At 42.8% G+C, this 19,768-nt stretch overlaps 1 protein-coding gene across 2 annotated transcripts; it reads right to left on the bottom strand.

Annotated features, from left to right (window-relative positions):
• Positions 1 to 5,601: 5,601 nt before the first annotated feature.
• cndp1 (carnosine dipeptidase 1) lies at positions 5,602 to 18,598 on the bottom strand. Of its 2 annotated transcripts, none has more exons than XM_032519133.1 (12): positions 18,061 to 18,123; positions 15,090 to 15,200; positions 14,421 to 14,564; positions 13,609 to 13,771; positions 10,149 to 10,237; positions 9,463 to 9,660; positions 9,270 to 9,354; positions 8,338 to 8,498; positions 8,093 to 8,257; positions 7,868 to 8,009; positions 6,765 to 6,912; positions 5,602 to 5,860 (listed from the first exon to the last, which is right to left on the bottom strand). In XM_032519133.1, exons 1-12 carry the CDS (start codon positions 18,121 to 18,123, stop codon positions 5,782 to 5,784), a joined length of 1,548 nt encoding a protein of 515 aa, XP_032375024.1. In that variant the 3' UTR covers positions 5,602 to 5,781. The 2 variants fall into 2 exon arrangements, with proteins under 2 accessions (XP_032375024.1, XP_032375025.1); XM_032519134.1 differs by lacking the exon at positions 18,061 to 18,123 and adding an exon at positions 18,523 to 18,598 and having other exon boundaries at positions 5,782 to 5,860.
• Between the last annotated feature and the right edge of the window lie 1,170 nt (positions 18,599 to 19,768).

Here is a 19,768-nt window from a genome sequence, read left to right as displayed (position 1 = left end):
TCTCTGGTGTGTAGTTAAGATGAAAGTGAAGCCAGAGTTAGAAGAAGGTGGGGTCTGGGTTAGGGTTAGGTTGGGGTTAAGACGCGGGGTAGGCGCTACGAGTTAGGTCGCCCCTGGTCCAATTTGAAGTCCAGCCGGTGTGATCCCAAAGTAATATAGTCTCTAGTTTCATTTATTTTTAATTATTTTTTTACTCAGTGGCTGTGAAAAAGCTTTAATTTCAATTCTACATGTCCGTTTCATTTTGCCAGACTTAGAATAAGCTGCATGGGATGGAAATTAGAGTCATAATTGACTCACAAAAAAACCTTAAAACAGGAAAACATCTGCTCAAGCAATGAATAGAACTTAAAATGGTGGAAAACGTCAATCAAAAGACTTTCCGATTATAGAGCATACATTTAATTTATGTATTTATAAAAAAGAATGGGACTTAATGAATGACTTGACTGAATGCAGCATCCCTGCCGCTCTCCCCCTTACTCAGAAGTGTCTGCCACCTTCATCTCATCTCCCTGCTTACAACATGAATGGTGGTAAATCAGGGATTCCAATGTGAGGCGGCGTGAAAGAAAGCTCTAAATGAAATGGGCAAGGCATGCACCATTTGGAAACACACGGCTTGGGGAGGGGGGGCAGGGATTTTGAAGCATGGCCCGGCTTCCTTCTTGTATGGCTGCACTGAGAGAAGATGTGGCCAAAGCTGCAGGCCGCCACTGAGGGTCTGGATCCGAGGGTCTGGATCCAAGAGTCTGGATCTGAGGGTCTGGATCCGAGGGTCTGGATCTGACGGGCTGGCTGTCTAAAACAAGCGAGCCAGCTACCTTCACCATGCAGTGTCAAATGGTATTTCTGGTGTATTATACACTTGCCAGTGGTGCAAGACTTTCAGATTCAGATCTTCTACAAAAATATGTCAAGGTGAAATCATTCTACCAGAAGTAAAACTCTTTTATCCAGAAGCCTAGTCAAGCATAGTGTCAGTATATTAAGTATCCGGCAGCAGAATGACCCCTTTGGCTATAGTTAAAGGGGCTGTACTTGAAATACTAAAAATGAATTCATTAGATATTGATAGATACAGAATCTGAGCGTAAACCGTTGGTACACACAGTTCAAGCAGAGATTTGAATGTGTGAATACGCCCACGGTTCTCCCACCTGAAAGAAATGAAGCCAGAAGTACAGAACTATAAAGCCCTGTCGTTCCTTTTGTCAGGAACTTCAGGACTGTGTGTGAATGAGTATTACCACCTGTCACACACAGCTCTACAAGGCATTTGATTAGGACTTCCGCACACTTTCACAGCCTCTATGTCTTCGGAGGATTTGACAAATGACTGTACACTGAAGACAGAAGACACTGAACACAGCAGATAAGACAATTCAAAGGATGAGTTGGGACACAAAATGTGTGATTGTTCCTGCTGCAGACCTGAAACAGAAGTGAAATGAGGCTGAGGGAGGTGGAGATCCTCTGCTAATGGACTGGCTGCATGTTTAGTGTCATAAACTCAGTCAATAAATAAACATACATAAATAAATATATCCTAACTTCTTTAACATTTAGTCAAAAGAACAATGTGTTGTAGAATGTAGTAAACAGACTTAAAGACATACAGCATTGTACCCAGTATGTTAAAACAAGCACCATGCTCCCCTTGAGAATACGTCCACATCGTCTTTGGTCGGGGGAGTCATCCTCCCAAATCGGTCTGCTGAGCAGAATACTGAGATGAATGAGTGAATGAATGAATGAATGGAAACCAGCAGGAGAGACAGACAGACAGAGACACAGACAGACAGACAGACACAGACACAGACAGTGAGACAGACAGACAGACAGACAGACAGGCAGACGGAGACACAGACAGACAGGCATACAGACAGACAGACAGACAGACAGACAGAGACACAGACACAGACAGACAGACAGTGAGACAGACAAACAGACAGACAGACAGGCAGACGGAGACACAGACAGGCATACAGACAGACAGAGACACAGACAGACAGGCATACAGACAGACAGACAGACAGACAGACAGACAGATAGACAGATCCACAGACACAGACAGACAGACAGTGAGACAGACAAACAGACAGACAGACAGACAGACAGACAGACAGAGACACAGACAGACAGAGAGACAGACAAATACAGACAAAGACAGGCAGGTGGGTTGACAGAGAGACAGCTTGGTTTGAGACTGACTCAGGAGGACTGGTTAAGGTTTGGACAGACATAGAGGTGTGAGGGACAAAGAACGATTTGCTGTAAAATGAATTGATTGCTTTTTAAATAGAGCACATTTGAAAAAATGAAGAAGGAATTTGAAAGGGATGACATCTGATTCTCTGCTTGGATGCTGAGGGAATAAAAAGATCAGGTGGAAATTAGAGCCAGAGGAAAATCTTCTGATCATGTCTGACATTTAGAGGAAACCAAAGGAGGACACTGTAGCAGTATGGAGTAATATGGGTGGATGTGTTGGATAGATGAAGACGGGGCACCCTCACTCCCCGACCAATCACAGTGGAAATCAGTGAAAGCATTTAAATTAGTCATTACCCCAAAGCTTCACGCTCAGATCATTGACTGCCTTCACCTTTACTGAAACTGTGATGCACTTCTTCAAATAACTCACATTAACTGAGAACACACACACACACACACACACACACACGCCGCCTGCTCCAGCTCCTAATCCCTCAGGCAACTTTTGATTGTAAATTTAATCTATGTGCTCCATCCCCAAGAAAAAACTTCCAAATCTCCAGCTCTCTCTGGAATCAGCAAATACATATGAGGCGAGTGGCCCTTCTTTATTTCCTCGCATGCTTTCGGCCTCTCTGAAGTGAAAAACACAACAGCAGTTCCCCTCTGTGTCTGAAGGACACTGGGTGTCGGCCAACAGCTTCCGCCGGGCCGCCCAGCCGTTTAATTGAAACTGTGAAAGAATTTTCTTTTGGCACAAAAGCTTGAACAGAAAGGCCAGCGAAGCTGATAAAAAGGGATTAGGAGAAAGGCATTATGTTGAGTGTGACACGGCAGCTTGTGGAGGAATTAGTAAAGGCCTAGCTGTCCTGGGTGGGTCAGGCACACGGACAAACCAGTGGTTAATGGAGTGGTCAGAGGCTAAAACCGATTTCACAACCAGAGCTGTGAGCACTGTGAACACTGTGGTCAACTCAGCAGCACAGGACGTCCAGCCACCTCGCTCCCCTCCCCTGCTGCCAGGAAACACTTGAAATGTGTCGAGGTGTTAAGCTCACGAAGGTGTCTCATACATCTTTAATTGAAGCTAACTGTCTGCTTAGATGCACACAAATGAGCCTCAACAGCCCACGAGCATGACTCATCTCATCATTAGAAGGATTGTTCTGTTGTTAGAGAGCTTTCTGCATCAGGTGCAGTTTGGAAAATGTGATTTGTTAAATACTAAATGCCAATGGCGGAACTTACCCCAGTACTACATTTAAAGCTCCTTCAATGTAATGTGAAGGATCATTTCCTGACTCTGCATTCCCCCTCAGCTCTGCAGAACCTTTCGACCTGTTATTTTCCAAGCCTCAGTATGCTCTTATCAACCTGCAGCAGCTGATGTAGAGATGAAGCCTCTGTCCACTCCCAGCGCAGCCCCAGAGAGCATTTAGCAGCTGAAGACCTGAGACATCCAGACTCCCAATGACCCGTCATGTTGCTGCGTGTCTGCTGGATGTGTCGGCCATATTGGAAGGTGATCAAATATCAGTGTTGCCGTCATCTTGTTCCGTTGGCCCAAAACAATCGACTGTAGTACTGCAGCTTTAATGTAGTACAGCTTTGAGATACTTGTACTTGGGTATCGCATTTGATGCTACTTTTTACTTCTATACTTTTAATCTATAACAGAACTCCTACTCATACTAACAAATGATAAGTCTATGAAATTCTGCAAAACATTGCTTTTAGTATGTACAATTGTCATCAGTGTCTTACCCAAGACAGACAGGATACATCTGGTATGACCCTTGGGTATAATATATAGGACCATAATATATGACATGTTCCACTTTACATAATAAATACTAAAGTGTATTTTGACTTGTAATTGTGTATTTTCACACAGTACTGTTGGTCCTAAATAATCATACCAGATGTCTATTTTTACTCCAATCTAAAGAAACTGTATTTTATTGTTATAGAATGACTCAAACCGATGAATTCTGTTATTTTAGAAGAAATACCAGCCCGACTGTCCACAATCCTTCTCTTGATCATAAGACAAGATCATGTTAAACTGAAGTGATACTGTGACAAGGTTTCACTTTTCAGACCCAGCGGGCGGACGGATTAAGGCGTGCCGCTGTGAAACCAGAGTTATTCTCAGCTCCATCACAGCCCTGTCCTCAATACCAAAGCGCTTTATAAATAGGCAACCAAATGGAGCACTGTTACATGTGAGGCCTGCTCACATTAACAGTCATCAGTGGGACATCAGTGGGACATGCACCCCACTGATGTCTGCTAAGTATGAGCGCACACACCATGTCAGCTTTCAGTTTCCCAAGTTCCATGGCTCAAGCACTCATTAAACACACTTTATTTGACCGAAAGCTTGTGTTCCTGTTTGTGTCGTGTTCTCTGCAGGTGGAGTCATGGTGTGTCATCAGCTTCATGTGAGCGAGCAGAGGAGAAAGCTGCCCTCCGGTGGAGACGCCGTGCACTGCACCCCTGCTTTTAGCCTCTCTGCCCAGTCAGGGGGGGTTCTGGTCGGAAACCAGCGTCTCTACACTGCAGTCAGTGGTGGACAGGATTTACTGCAGGTGAGTATTGTCCGTCCACTATTGCAGATTGATGCTCTCTATCCCTGGCTTGTTTCTGTCCTCTGTGATGGACCCCAGTGTGTGAGTGTGTGCGGGTGGCGAGGGTCAGCTGGTGTTGTGAATCAGGCCGCTGAAGTGGTGACACGGCTTCTTCACAACACCAGGGCTCCTCGCCACCATATCCTGCGGTCTGTGTGACACGTGTGCACTCCTCAGATACTGCACAGGTAGAGATGAGCCCTGGAATGATCTGCAAAGTGTTAGAACTGTATCTTTGTATTATTACCAGTGTGTACACAGAATGTGCCAGCACTTTATTGCAAAAATATGTATTTTCATAATAAGCTTATTTTCTTTTGAATGGTGTGACAATGTCAGCGATGCTAAAAGTATTTTTTATCTGGCGTTCTCACAGTGAAATAGGGGTCAGCATCTTGGAGAATGAAGATAAGACAACAGCAACCTGTGCTGCATGTCGTACCCTTCTCTCTGAATCCTACATTTCAGACTTAATGAATACATGTTTTGTACACAGTAGAGCAGATGCTTTTGGCTGAATCCGACTCTGACAGCAGACAATGGCTGGATTCTGTCCAGACGTACAGCAACGTCTGTCTGAACAGCTTCTGTCCATCCACATCTGCTGTCTTGGCTCTGAAATGAGTTCTTATAACAGTGTTCAGTATGTGCATGTTTGAGTGGTAAATAAACACCTCGTGACTGAAGGAACAATACCACCGTCTGTCTCATTATTACTGTAACACTCCTCAAGGGACATTTGGACACTTCCTGACAGTAAAAGAACACAAATGTTGCATTGTACAGCTTTTATTACATCACACACACTTACAGTACAGACAGAGATAGATGGATACCTTTCACAGATGCAGACAAATGAAAGCTTACAGCAGCAGACAGAAGAGTGGATGGAAGGAAGAGAAAGTCTGAAGCAGGCTTGTGTCAGAAGAGCTCATCACACACTGGTCTTCTTCAGCTGGGATACTTCATACAGGAAGGAGACAAATAACTTGGTTCCCTCGATATAGTTGTACCTGGGTGGGGAAAGTTAAAGCAAGGAAAGGGTTAATAAGATGTTGGACTGGATGTTTCTGCACACTCACGGTAACACAAGCATATATGGACCAACATAAAGCCTAGTTTACATCCCTTTCTACAGTCTTGCACCATTGTTCACAGACTAATCTTACATGAAATGTCTGTTTTGTCTCTAAAGCATGGCAAAAAGAGAAGGTGTATTTGTTTAATTTATAATGCTATTCTGGTATCTGTATTATTATTATATATTTTCTTATAAATAATGGTGTCTTGTAAGCCCTTTGGGCTGGACATACTTTTTCTGTGTGTGTGCATGACACAATAACACAAATGATTCATTCATTCATTCATGTCTCAAACATGAAGGATCTAGTCCCTGTTCCGCGAGTCAGTGAGACTTCCACCACACTTTAAAGGTCTCACCGCCTCCACCAGGTGAACCTTGTCAGCCTTCTGATCTGTTCTGTCTTCTCCAGATGTTGATGGTACTTTCTCAGGTTGGGTTTGTGGCATTGTTCATTTTTTGCATGCCTTCCTTTAGATAGATTTATTTAATCCTGACATCCCTGTTCCACATTGATCCTACATCCTGTCCCCTGCACATTCACATATCTTTTAATATCTATATCTTTTGCACATCCCTCTAAAGTATGTACTATGTATGCACCTACAACCCAGTCACATTCATAGTAAGTGCTACTCACCTAGCAAAACACTCCGATTCTGATCCTGCAGCCACATGTGTTTACCACATGGTGACTGTTAGGCTAAAGCAGTATTCAATGATGAAGGGAGGATAAGACCGTCTGATGAAATGCATGTGTTCATCTTCACAGCCAACACACTCACACTCATTTAGAACTTCCTGTAAAAGGAAATAGAAACCCAGGGGAGTCCAACCTGCTGATTTTCTCATTCTGGGAGTGCATCCCGTCATCGAAGCCCCCGATGGGCATCATGATGATGCTTTTCATCGTCACATCCTGGAAGGTTCTGGCGATAGGGATGGTCCCGCCCTCGCGGATCAGGTCAGGATCTGTGTTAAAAACTGGACAAGGGACAGTGTGACGGACATAAGCTCTCAGGTATCTAGCACAGTAGGAAACAGCTGAGGTCAATCCAGACAGATAGCTAGACTCTTTCTTTCTGTTGCACGACAAAAAATACTTTTGTTAATAATAATAACAATAATAATAATAATACATTTGTTTTTATAGCACTTTTCTGGACACTCAAGACGCTTTACAGTTTTGAATGTACACATGGTCCTTCCGGAGACTATTTAGCAACGGCACCATGGCTCTGATTGTGATTGGTTTAAAGAAAAACCATAGCACGTTGTTCTCCCATCCCAGAATGCTGAGGGGACTTCCTCCACAGCGGTGTGAAAGAAGGTCTGGACATGTACGACTAAAAGCTCCGTGAGGCAGCTTAATGCTGAGAGCGTCCAGCCCAAAGACGAGTTAAGATAGGACAACGCCTGCAGCTGTACTTACAGGAAATGTTTAAGCAGCAAGAGAAACAAGCATGTGTTACATGCACTGGACATTGGGAAGTAGAGATAATAATAATACAGTCATTATGGATGGCATAAAAGGACTATTTCGGATTTGGTTTTATACATAAATTACAATGTTACACTGTTTTGTTAGTAACCACTACACACAGGCTTGAAATACACACCCATGCTCAGGACCTACTCATGCACAAATGGAGAGATGTCAGAGTGTGTGTGTGCGGGGGGGTACAATGCCTTGCTCAAGAGCACCTGGCAGTGCCCAGGAAGTGTCATCTCTTCTTGACTTGAACCAGCGACCCTCCAGTTCCCAACCCAACTCCCTACTGACTGAGCTACTGCCCCCCAAAAAAAATTTATACTGCACATGGGATTATGAGTACATTCACTCAGGTACTTCAGTGATGTGCAGGTGCACTACTTTTTGCCCATTGCTACTAATGTAATGGGAGCTAGGGATGCTGAAGGTGTTGAATGTGTTGTGCACCTCTGTTCACTGCAGCCTTCCCGGCCTCGTAGAGGGGATGCCGAGGGTCGGCCAGCCAAGGCTTGGCCCCGATTACCATCGTGACTTTCAGCTTATTGGGACTCCTCCGCTTAGCAAACACTGAGTGAAGGTAGTCAGTTACCTACAGCATCAAAGCAACCAGATTAGAGGAAAGGCACCTTATGAGAGGAAAGACCTGATTCAGAGCCTCCACATGCTGTTTACCTGTTTCTTGACCATAGCAGGGTCCATGTTGGGAACTTGTCGAATGGAGAACTTGGCAGTAACCTTAGCAGGGATGACCGTCTTTGTGCCAGGGTCTGAGAAGGCCCCCTCGATGCCATGGATGGAGACAGTGGGGTAGCGCCACATGTGGGCCAACAGATCCACCTGCAGGAAACACACAACGTCACTAATCTGGTTGTTTCCATGTTGTGTTAAAGTTGATCCTTTTAAGATTATACTCTTACCTTATTGCTGTACATGAGCTGGTTGACACCCGTCTTGTTCTTGTGGTTTTCCATGTCAAATTGGATGTCCTGATACATTTTCCATTCATCATCAGAGAGAGGAGCCACAGCTTCCCGGATCCCGGGAATCAGGATCGTACCGCTGGGGCTGATCAGTGTGTCTAAGACCCCAAGTTACACCAAACCAGCAACACATTATACATGTCTTCAAACTTTAAAAAAGGGTTTATGCATCAAGTGTGCTGCATAAAACTGAAGTGAAGTAATGTGGTCATATCATTAAAAGCACAGTTTTTTGGAAATATGCTCAGTTTACTAAAACTGTGGTGCAGGTTCCTAAACAGATGTGTTCAGAGAGAGCTAATTGTCCTGCAGTGAACACACACACACACACACACACACAATCACACACACACACGCACATACACACACACACACGCACACACACACACATACACACACACGCACAGACACACACACGCGCACATACACACACGCGCGGGCGTCAGTTTTTCATCCAAATTGTTTAATCAAAAACTAGTGTGTGTAGCTGTCTGTGGAAATACTTTGAAAAACTATCGGTGACCGGTTTTGAAGCTGTATCCCCTCAGTAAGAAACAATGGGCCACAGGCAGGAAGTCACAAAGTATTAAGAGATGACTAACACATTGTTGTTTTGGTCTCTATAAAACACATAAAATAATCCAAGCCTTATCCTTTGAGTAGTTTATGCTGTCAATAAAGGTTAACTGTCAAATTCAAAATGTTCCTTGCAGGTACCTGGCATGGAGCTGAGGCCTTACTGATCTCAGGTCCAGTGCCTTATCTTCCTGTGACTGAGTGAGTGAGTGAGTGAGTGATTGAGTGAGTGAGTGAGTGAGTGAATTCAGTAATGTGTACTACCTACAAATACACCCTAAAGAAACACTCACCCAGAATACCAATGAGGTCAGTCATTGGTTCAATCACTGTGCCTCCATAAACACCAGAATGTAGGTCCTGTTTAGGTCCTTGAACCTGAAAACACACCACGGAAGAGCTGAGTGACTGAAGGATTCCCAACAACATATCTGAAGCTGAATGTTTCAGTTTGGATGTGTGTTTCTGTGTGTGTGCATACACAACCTCAGCGTAGAAGTAGCAGTTGCCTCTGGTGCCGTAGGTGAGGGCGGGCCGCCGGCTCAGCCAGCCGCAGTCTGAGATGATGATGTAATCCACGTCCGAGAAGAAGGTGTCTCTCTGGGCCATGATCATGGCGTCCAGGCCGTTAGAGCCAGTCTCCTCCATGCCCTCAATGAGAAACTTCACATTGACTGGCAGCTCCTGGTGGACAGACAGGAGACCAGCGCTACTGCATCAGATCAGTGGGACTAATATCAGGAGCCATAACACTGCCTTTCCCCTTACTGCAACCAGCATCTGGATTAGGCCTATTCATACGCACATTTAGCTGTGTGCTTTGTTTTCCCAAGATAGATTAGCAGAGAAGAACGCAGGGACAGACGCTGCAGTGATTTAGCACAAACAGCAGTGACTTAGTCCGTCTCTTGGCTCTCCCTCTCTCTCTAGGGGTGCAGTTATGTGTCGTGCTTTGTACTCAGTCTGCTGAAATAAGTACAAGTCCTCTGTAAGGTCTGTCTTGCCTGCACGCTCTGTTTCCCTGTTCATATTTTCAGTGTTTTAATAGCAAAGATGATTTGTAAATTAGCTCTTTAATCTGTCCTTTGGTCTGAGGTCTCAGTGCCTCTGCAGCCCCCTTACACATGTGACTTTTGTGGCATGCATAAACAGCCCAAATGAACATCTCTCACCATGTTCAGGGCTTGGTACGCCTCCACAGCATGGATCCACGCTAAAACTGGAGCCTTGTTGTCTGAAGCTCCTCTTCCATACAGGTTACCTACAGACACAAAAGTCTTCTGATGACCAGGTGGCCCCTTGTATCCCACAGTGATTCACACAGTGTATGAATGTGTGTTTATTTGTTTATTTCAAAGGATCCCCATTAGCTGACGCCAGCTATACTACACTATCTTCCCTGGGGTCCACACAATTACATCCAAAGACAATAATACAACAAAAATTACTCCCAAATATATCATATATATTCACACAAAACTGAAAATGCAAAAAATACTAACAACTAAATATAATAAAGAATAATTAGCACATGAATCAACCTCACTCAACCAATCCAGACAATATTATATCTCGAAAACAAATGTGGTCTAAGTCTTTTTTTAAACACCCTTCCCTTGTTGTCCCGAATCCCAACTGGAAGATTGTTCCAATTGCACTTGACCATAAAACCCTCCTCTTCATCCAGTCAGATCAGGTATTGGTAAGAATCTGTCCACTATTCACCCCTCTTGTATAATGGAATGTAATCTGAACAATAGTTATATTATCAAAAAAAATTTAGGAATCCTAGTATTAATAATTCCATGAAAATATACTAACATATTAACAGATAGTCTATTCTTGACCTCCACCAAGCAAGACGTTCATGCATCTCTGCACCCCTAGTTCTCGAAGAACAACCAAGAACCAGTATTGCAGCCTTATTTTGTGCAACTTGTAATTTTTTAAATGACTGCTTGATGCCGCAGACCATACACAGAACAATATCCAAATGACACAAAACCATGAACAAACACACCGCCTAAACAACTGTAATTTTAAAACTGTGCACATTTACGAACAACTGCCACCGCTCTACCACCTTTTAGTAACCATTTGAATATGATCCCCACATGACAATGTGAATCAAGCCAAAGTCCCAAAAGCTTCACCTTTTTTACTTGCTGAACATTTTGACCATTTACATGTATCAATTTTGGGATTATCAGATAATCTATACTTAGAACCGAATATTATACTCCCAGTTTTTGAAATATTTAGGACAATTTTATTGTGTTGATCCAATTATACAATTTGCTAATCTCACTAGACAGAACCTGATTATCCTAGACATGTAGGGCTGCATAATAGATATTATCATCAAAACATAGTCAATTTAGCCTTACTGAGTATCAGGCATATCATTTGTAAAAATTGAAATAACAAGGTCCAAGACAACTTCCTTGAGGAACACCACAGTCCAGGGACTTGCTACAGATAAAGCACCAATAAATAAACTCTTTGCGACCTCTCGACAAATAGCTCTTAAACCACTTGATTGCAGAGAAAGTAAAACCATAACTATAATTTAGAAATCAAAATTTCATGGTCAATCACATCAAGGTACGCTGAAGTTTAGTAGGAGTGAACCCACAAGCATTGAGTTGTCAATAGATGTTAGCCAGCTATCCGACATTTGTGTCATTGCAGTGCAGGTGGAATGACCACGTCTATGCTGCTGAAACATCGGAGTCAATCTTGTTCGAAGTAATCTTGCACTTTCTCAAATACAATCTTTTCCAATAATTTACTTAAATAGGCAAGATGCTAATAGGCCTACTATTTGAACCACAGAAAGTTGATTTTGTGTCTTTGGGTAAAGAATTATCTACCCTCCTTCCAAAGTTTTGGACAAACACCCCTAATCAAACATCGGTTGAAAATGTGACAGATGATTTGAAATTTTGCAGCTGATACCTTCAACAGCCGACTATCCATTTGTCTGTCCCAGCAGACCCCCCACAGTCACAGATCGCAACAACCTTTCCACCTGCACAACATTAACCTGATGAAATTCAAACTGCACCTTTTATCTTGCATAATACACCTTTCAATAAGAACTGAGTTGTAATCCACAGTGCATTTCATCGTCTCTCTAAAATTAGTAATCTTATTACAAAATAATCATTAAAATAATTTGCAATCTGTATTGGCTTAGTCAATAACACCATTAAATTCACAAAAGAAGTACAAGTTTTTTTTTTCCCAGATTTCATTGAGGACATTCCACATTCTCTTACTGTCAGTACCACTACTTCTCATTCTCTTCTTAAAATATCTCCTCTTTTTCACTCTTTCACCTTGGTCACCTGATTTCTTAAAATACAATAAGATTTTTTGTCCATAGGAGAGTCAGAATTAACCACAACCTTTTTAGCCTCTTCCCTTTGATTCATTAAGCTCCTTAACTCGTATCAACCCAGGAGCACTTTTGGCTTTAACTGTACATTTCTTTAATGGAGCAGTCTTGTTACAACTCCCAAAAATAATCCATAAATAATTAGGATGCATCAACATCATCAATGTCACTTATCAAGTTCCATTTATTATCCAATCATTTAAAAACATCCTCATTAAATACCCTAAAGATCTTTTCATAATAATTTTAGGACAGGCTCTAGGCAGCTTAGCTTTCCTAGAGACAGCAACACAGTTGTGATCACTAAAGCCAACTGTTACGAAATGGTATTGAGCACATATCAGGATTATATATAAAGTGATCAATACATTTGAAGTTAATCCTGTATTGTTACTAGAAATTCTCGTCGGTTGATCCATTAATTGAGATAAACCACAAGTGTCAGCCATGATTTTAAGCTTGTTTTTCAAAGGACAAATATCAGACAGCCAATCAATATTTAAATCTCCCAACCAATATATCTCTCTGTTTTCCTCATCACCTTATCTAGCATATTACATAATCATTAACATACTGTATCCTGGCACTAGGTGGCCTAAACAACAACCAAATAATAGTTGTTCAAATGTGGAAGATGTACCTGTACCCATAATCTTCAACATCATCAATCATTATCATGTCTCATTTTAACAGGAAATTATCTCTTATTAAATGGCTACACCTCCTCCAAATCTGTTTCTATCATTTCGTAAATTGAAAACCCCCTATGTCCACTTCTGAATTATCTATGAAGTGATCCGATGAGTTTCAGAAATCATAATTTGTCTATTTTATTCAATTGTAAAAATAAAGACAGGTCTTGAATTTTATTCCTTAGACTACACATATTAATATGAGCAAGTATTAAACCTTAAGGTAATTTATTTATTCTGGTCATCTTAATTAAAGTTAAATAAGTTCTATATTATAATCTAGTAGAATATCTTATGTGAATGGTAAAGGGTCCTGTAATATGCAAAAGTGCTTTAAGTAGCATAGCTGTTGTGCTCTATAAATGCAGACCATGTACATTTGGCATTCCATCCGATTTGAGCATTATTTAAAATGTTAAATTCCACCTGACATGTTTGTTATCTTTGGAAAGTGAAAAACCACAAGAATGTAAAATGGCGTTGTGTGGGTTTGAGCGTTGTTTGGCTGAGCAGCCCGACCGGGAGCTTAAAGGCTGTTACCGTTGATGTCTGTCAGGTTGTAGGGATCTGTTGCCCAGCCGTCGTCTAGCTTCGCTGGCTGGACGTCCACATGGCCGTAGACACACACTGTGAGTTTGTCTGAGTCATCACCAAACTGAGCCGTCACCACTTTAGGCAACGCCAACGTCTGGCCGTCAGGAAGCTGCAGACATTAAAGCAGTTACCTTCAGCCCGGCTGCTGCAGGGTCCCTCCAGCATGTGCACCTACTTTGCTTTCATGGGTTGCATCAGAAAAGTACACACACTGTAAAATCTCAATCTCTCAGATATCCGTAGCATTATATTAATATGTATTATATTATTATAGTTATTGTAAGAAATAGGAGCAGTGAACAATGTTTGCATTGGACAGAACTTTACGGGAGTAAGTCCAACCCTCAGGAGGAGAAACACCGTTATTGTTTATTGTTAGATATGACTGTAAAACATTTTATAACATAAATGAACGTCATAAGGCTAGTGGCCATGACATAAGCTGATGCCCTGCTGACGCCCTCCAAATCTTAATGCCCTTCTAGGAGTCCATACATCACTGACAATGGATACCTCGCGGGGCATTAACCCTTACATATCTGCCTGCTTTTTGGACCTTGGACTCTGCCGGCCCCTCTTGGGGTTTGTAAGCCTGTGTGACCCTGAACTGTTCCAGTCCGTTGAACTTTCCTCACAAACTGTGACAGCCTCTGTCCCCACAACCAGAATATTTAGTAACCAGGCCGGATGAGGATTATTTATATCAGATCTCAGCTATAATAAAGAATAAAAAGGCCCAGAGGGGCCGGGAGACTGACTTCTTGTTCTCCGATGTCCACCAGCTCGACAGTCCCTCCCATCAGCCTTAGCTTCTGAGCCGTCATGTCCATCATGCGGTGCAGTTCGGCTCTCTTTAAGATGTTACTGGAGTCACTTTCGATAGCAATCCATTCCCTGAGAGCCTGAAACACACACACACACACACACACACACACACACTCAACGCACAATCCTTCTGCCATGGTGTAACATTCACTACTAGACTAAAGTCTTTTGAAACCGAGGAATCTAAGATGGAACAAACATGAAGCAAGCCCAACAGTGTTTTTTTAATACTGCCCCCCCACCCCCATTAGATGTCTGCTCTAACATTATATGGAAGTGTTGAGGATTTAAAAAGCATTTCCATTTCCAGTCTCCTTGTCTGAGCACTGTTACTAACTGGTTTGGATCTGTAAAAAGATCTCTAAAAGCCATTCTCACTGTGGAAGTTTTTAAAAGGAAACTTTAGGCTCAACGTGACTTGTGACGTTGCCTGCACGGTGGCCATTTTAACCACGGGAGCGTTTATTCACGTTTCAGTCCGTTTTAAACACTTACACATAGTGGACCAGGACTAGTTATCTTTAGGAGTTTGCTCAGTAGGAATTACAATCTCGGTGGTGTTCATTTTAGATTTCAAAGGAAGAGGAAGACTGATATTGTACCTCCACATACTGTTGCTGATGGCTGTCGATGTGCTGTGCCAGCTCCGTGTACTGGAAGGCCTGGGCAGCAGAGATGAGCAGCAGGATGGGGAGCAGCACCGGAACCCTCATCTGTTGGGACAGGCACAGTCTGGTTGGTAGCCCGGCCTACTGCAGATGGCTCACTTAATCAGAGTCATCTTCTCTAAGGGGCGCAGTTTGGTACGGTTTTGGCCCAGTATAACATGGACATTATTAAAAAAATATTGCAAAAAGATGTTTACCAACTGAACAACGGTGAAATAAATATTAACGTTGCGTTAGTTTCTCAACGTAAGCACAATTAATAACTAGTTTCTGTTTGATTGCTAACGTTAACGAACTAAAACTAATTAAACTAACAAAGGGTTGCTAACAGACGGCCTGGCATTAAATTCCCATTTTACAACATGCCACAATCAGTTTGAATTGTTTTTATTAATAGACGAGATAAATGGCAATATTCACAAGAAGAAAGAGAGACTGTCGGACGTACTCATTTTTTTTCTTTTCTTTTTTTCTTACTTTAGTTTTCTTAATTTTTTTTTAACCTTATGGTCCACTTAGAAGTCTACAAGTCCCAGTAACACATGAACATTTTTAAAATTTCCTGTAGACCATCTACAGCAATCTAAGAGACAGACTTGTGAAAATGGCGGTCTGGCTCTAATTCATGTTCATGCTTGTTTTCCAGACCCTTCCCCCCCCCCCCCCCCCCTCCACACACACTGGCTGTGCTGGCTCCCAGAACGAGTGGGTCATCATCAGGTGGGCCGAGGCTCTCTGCGGCAGGTTCAGCCACTGAGGAAGCAGCTGACACCTCATCAGGCAGCTGGTACTCATTGCAAGCCTCAGCAGACAGCTTCAGTCCATGTCGGATGTACAGGGTGGAGTCGAGGGTCTGCAAGGACCTCTCATTTCTCATCTGGCTGAATACTCTCTCTACTTCACCATTTGAGTTGGGGAGGACAACACAGACACAGCAGCCGTGGCTAGTTCTTGAAACGGGTTGATACCAGCTGCATCCCAGAACTTTCAAATCTCCCTCCAGAAGCCCAGAGTGGTTTTTGTCTCATTCCACTTACTAAGATGGATGGCACGCCATTGCTGGACTACCTTGTCTATCTCTGCAGGGCTGTATTTTTTCGATGTCTCCTTATTGTGATTTAGAGTTTCCTCCACATTTAAAATCTATTGGCCATTTGACTACATCAGCCTTTGCCAGTGGATTCAGCGCCCTGCTCCTCAGAGACTTGATCCAGCTAACCAAGCTTGGAGCTAGCATGATCTGCTTGCTCTCCCTCAAAAGCCTTGGTGGCCAACTGTACCTCACCCAGCAAGACTTCAAAAAAGTCCGATAGAAAACATTTTGAGGATCACTGTACATGGAGTGTTAAACCTCAGCCACGTTGACTTGGTGACTGCAGAATGCAGCTCTCCCACTGGTCCAGAATGGGTGAAAGGGTGCCTTAAAGCAAGTGGTTTCATGGCGAGACCTGACATCCCGCTATACTTCCTGACACTGGGGCCGGCCCAACGTTGCGAGGGAGGTTTTTCAGCCCACAGGCGCTGGGGGGGAGCGAGACAACCCCCATTCAAAAAAAGTTATATAACCATTCCAATGACCAGAGGTGGAAGTATAATACATTATAGTAAAATACATTTACTCATGTCACTGTATTGAGTAGTTTTGTGTATTTTGTATTTTTATTTATTTTAATTTTTATTGTCATAAGTAGATTTTAAAATCGCTATTTTAAAATGTTTGTTTTTGAAACTCGGGGCACCTTTCCATGGGCACCCCCCCCACTCTGACATCTCTCCATTTAGTGCATGTATAGGACCTGAGCATGTGTGTGTAGTTCAGGCCTGTGTGTAATGTGTGTAATAACAACAGAGTGTAAATTGTGATTTCCCCTTGTGGGATTAATAAAGGACATATTAATCTTAATCTTAAATATTGTATTTCACTACATCACAAATCCCATCCGTTACTGTGTAAAAAAAAAAAGAAAGGTGACATTTTCAAACATATTTTTGTCAAAGATATTCACTTTACAAAGATATATGACAAAGAAATGCCACACATCATCTATTTCGTTTAATTTAAAGTCCACCAGTAGTAATCAGAGATGCTTTGTTACTGCACTCAAGTAGATTTTTAATTTACTATTCATTTTTGTGCCAACTTTTTACTTTTATGCCTTACATTTTAACACAAATATGGGTACTTTCTACTGCTTACATTTTACAAAATTGGCTCATTACTTTAGCTTCAAATTATTTCAGTGGAGTTCCCGTTATTATTTTTCGAGTCATCAAAACCAAATTCAATCGAATTGGACGGGATAATACTCAACAGATTCTGCGGCATCCACTCTGCAAATCATGGTGTCTTAATGGCGCTAACGTTAGCACATAGCAGTACGGACGGAGACATGGTTGGAAATGAAGAAAACATTTAAACATTTAAATGTGAAAGGAAAGATTAAAAAAGAGAAAATGGATCTGTGAATTCTCACAGAATCACAGCTGAATTCATTTGTTGCTGCTCAGTCAGAATCTAATTAATGTGGAGTCCCAGTCTCTGTCCCAGTCATCATAATCATATTTATGATGTCTTAGGCCTGTTGGCAGACATCTATTTACAACGTAGCCAACAGCATATAAAGTCTTTTCTCCAGTGAAGTTCCTCAGCGTGTACTCTAGTGACGTGTGTGTGGTCCAGGTAGCTTTGTATAAGAAATCAAGAACTCATTTGCATGGCTACTTACACATAACGGTACTTCCACTTTTACCAGAGTGTTTTTTAACACAATATCTGTACTTCTACTTCAGTACGGGAAGTGAGTACTTCTGCCATCTCGGTTTGTAATGCATGCGTAATAACAGAGTGTAATATCACCCTCACCTGTTAATATATTTAAAAGTCAAACTCCACTCATGGTCCTACCTTGTCTCTGCTGGAGGTGTGTGTGTGGCGCTCTCCTCGGACCTTGTGTTGCTGCCAGGACATTTATATAGCCTCCCTTCATGTCCCCCTCCCACTGGGCCCCGGGGTCACACAGTCAAACATTTCCTGACACGACGACACAGCGGACAAATTACATCGCTTTCTGCTGACAGGCACAAGAATTACTCCCAATCTATTGATCCCAGTCCAAGAACGCACACCGGGGTTCAGCAGGAACAAAGAAGCATGGTGAAATGAACACATTCCTGTGGTTGGTGTTTTGGAGTCCCCCCCCACCAACCACACACACACACACACACACAAGAACTTGTTCCATATTAGGCAGGTGTCCCGTTGTGCCTACTAATACTGCTGAGCTACTTGTAGGCATTCCTAGTTGACATGCAGCTATTAGATTATTCCCCTCAGACAGGTTTGTCTGAAAATATTTAATCCCATCACCTCTTCATGTTCATTGGATAAATTGTCCTTCCTGTCTGTCCCAGTGTGAGACAGGACTAGCGCCTGGGGATTTGTCACACTGGCGTGAAAATAAAACTTTACAGGGGGTCAAAAAGCAAAGCCTCAAGGCGTTTTATGGTCGTGTGGAGGCTCCACGCTGAGCTTTCGCCGTAGCCTGTGTGAGTGGCCTGATGTTTATACTTGTGCGCTGGTGTGTGTGTCGAGCCAACATGTGTGTGTGTGTGTGGGGGGGGGGTGATAGAGCGAGGGAGAGAGTGACGGCGATTAGCTTTGGAGCGAGTAGCGACTCTCGATCATCTCCCTGTTCTTTCTGACCACAGTGGGACATCTGCAGCAGGAGAAGTTAACCCTCTCCTTGATTTCATGTTGGTAGTGGAGAAGGAGAAGGAGAACCAGGAGATGAGTCGGGGGGGAATGCACCGCTACAAGGCCACAGCCGAGAGACGTGCGTCTCTGTGACGTGTAGTTACATTTTTCAAGATGTGACATCAGGCTACAGTGTAGATGCAGAGGGGTCTGCGGGGGTGCACTGTTGATTCCATGCAGAAGCATAAAACGGCCTTTAGAGTGCAACTGGACCTTTACACCCGAGTGCATGGGCTTGTTTGAGTTTGCTGTGTTTGAGTTTGCATGTGATTGAGTTTAGTATTCCAATGCAATGGAGTTGGGGACCTTCCCTTTAATCATTAGTTATGGTGAAACAGATAACATGGATTCAGAAAACAAAAGTGACCTGACGACATTTTCCCTAAACTGACAATCGAAAAAGAACTGGGACACTGGCTTGTTGGACAGAAAATGGCAGAGAAGCTGGAATCACCGCTGTCCTCCACCGGCCCAATCTCAGTGACTAACTGAACCAAGTCCTTGATGTTCTTCTTTACATTGCTACTGTTCTTAAACTATTTAACTTAATCAACTGTTAGCGTGTCCTGATTTGATTAAGCCATCTGCCTTTTGTCTGAGCCTAGTGTCCAGAGGAAGCATTCACCGTGGTCACTGAGGGAGACCTGCTGTTCAGAGCCACAATCATTACCTACTCAAAGAACTTTTTCATTGTCTATGCAAATCTACTCAGACCGTCTTGGGAATAAATTTCTTCTCAGCTTCTGTTTATTGAGCTGCTTCCTGTAGCCCTGTAGAAAGTGTGGCCGGACTCAATCTGCTCAGGGAGAATTGTTTTGGTGAACTTCTGATGATTAAAAACCATGTGATCCAGCCACCT

The sequence above is a fragment of the Etheostoma spectabile genome, chromosome 6, assembly GCF_008692095.1.
Source record: "Etheostoma spectabile isolate EspeVRDwgs_2016 chromosome 6, UIUC_Espe_1.0, whole genome shotgun sequence".
Taxonomy (NCBI): domain Eukaryota; kingdom Metazoa; phylum Chordata; class Actinopteri; order Perciformes; family Percidae; genus Etheostoma; species Etheostoma spectabile.
This window is presented reverse-complemented; position numbering and strand designations above follow the sequence as displayed.

Coding starts and splice junctions, on each gene's coding strand:
- cndp1 (XM_032519133.1), bottom strand. CDS start 18,123: ATGTCCTGGCAGCAACACAAGGTCCGAGGAGAGCGCCACACACACACC. Junction 8,499..9,269: donor TGACCTCATTGGTATTCTGG/GTGAGTGTTTCT, acceptor TTGGGGTCTTAG/ACACACTGATCAGCCCCAGC. Junction 6,913..7,867: donor GAAGGCTGCAGTGAACAGAG/GTGCACAACACA, acceptor TCCCTTGTCCAG/TTTTTAACACAGATCCTGAC.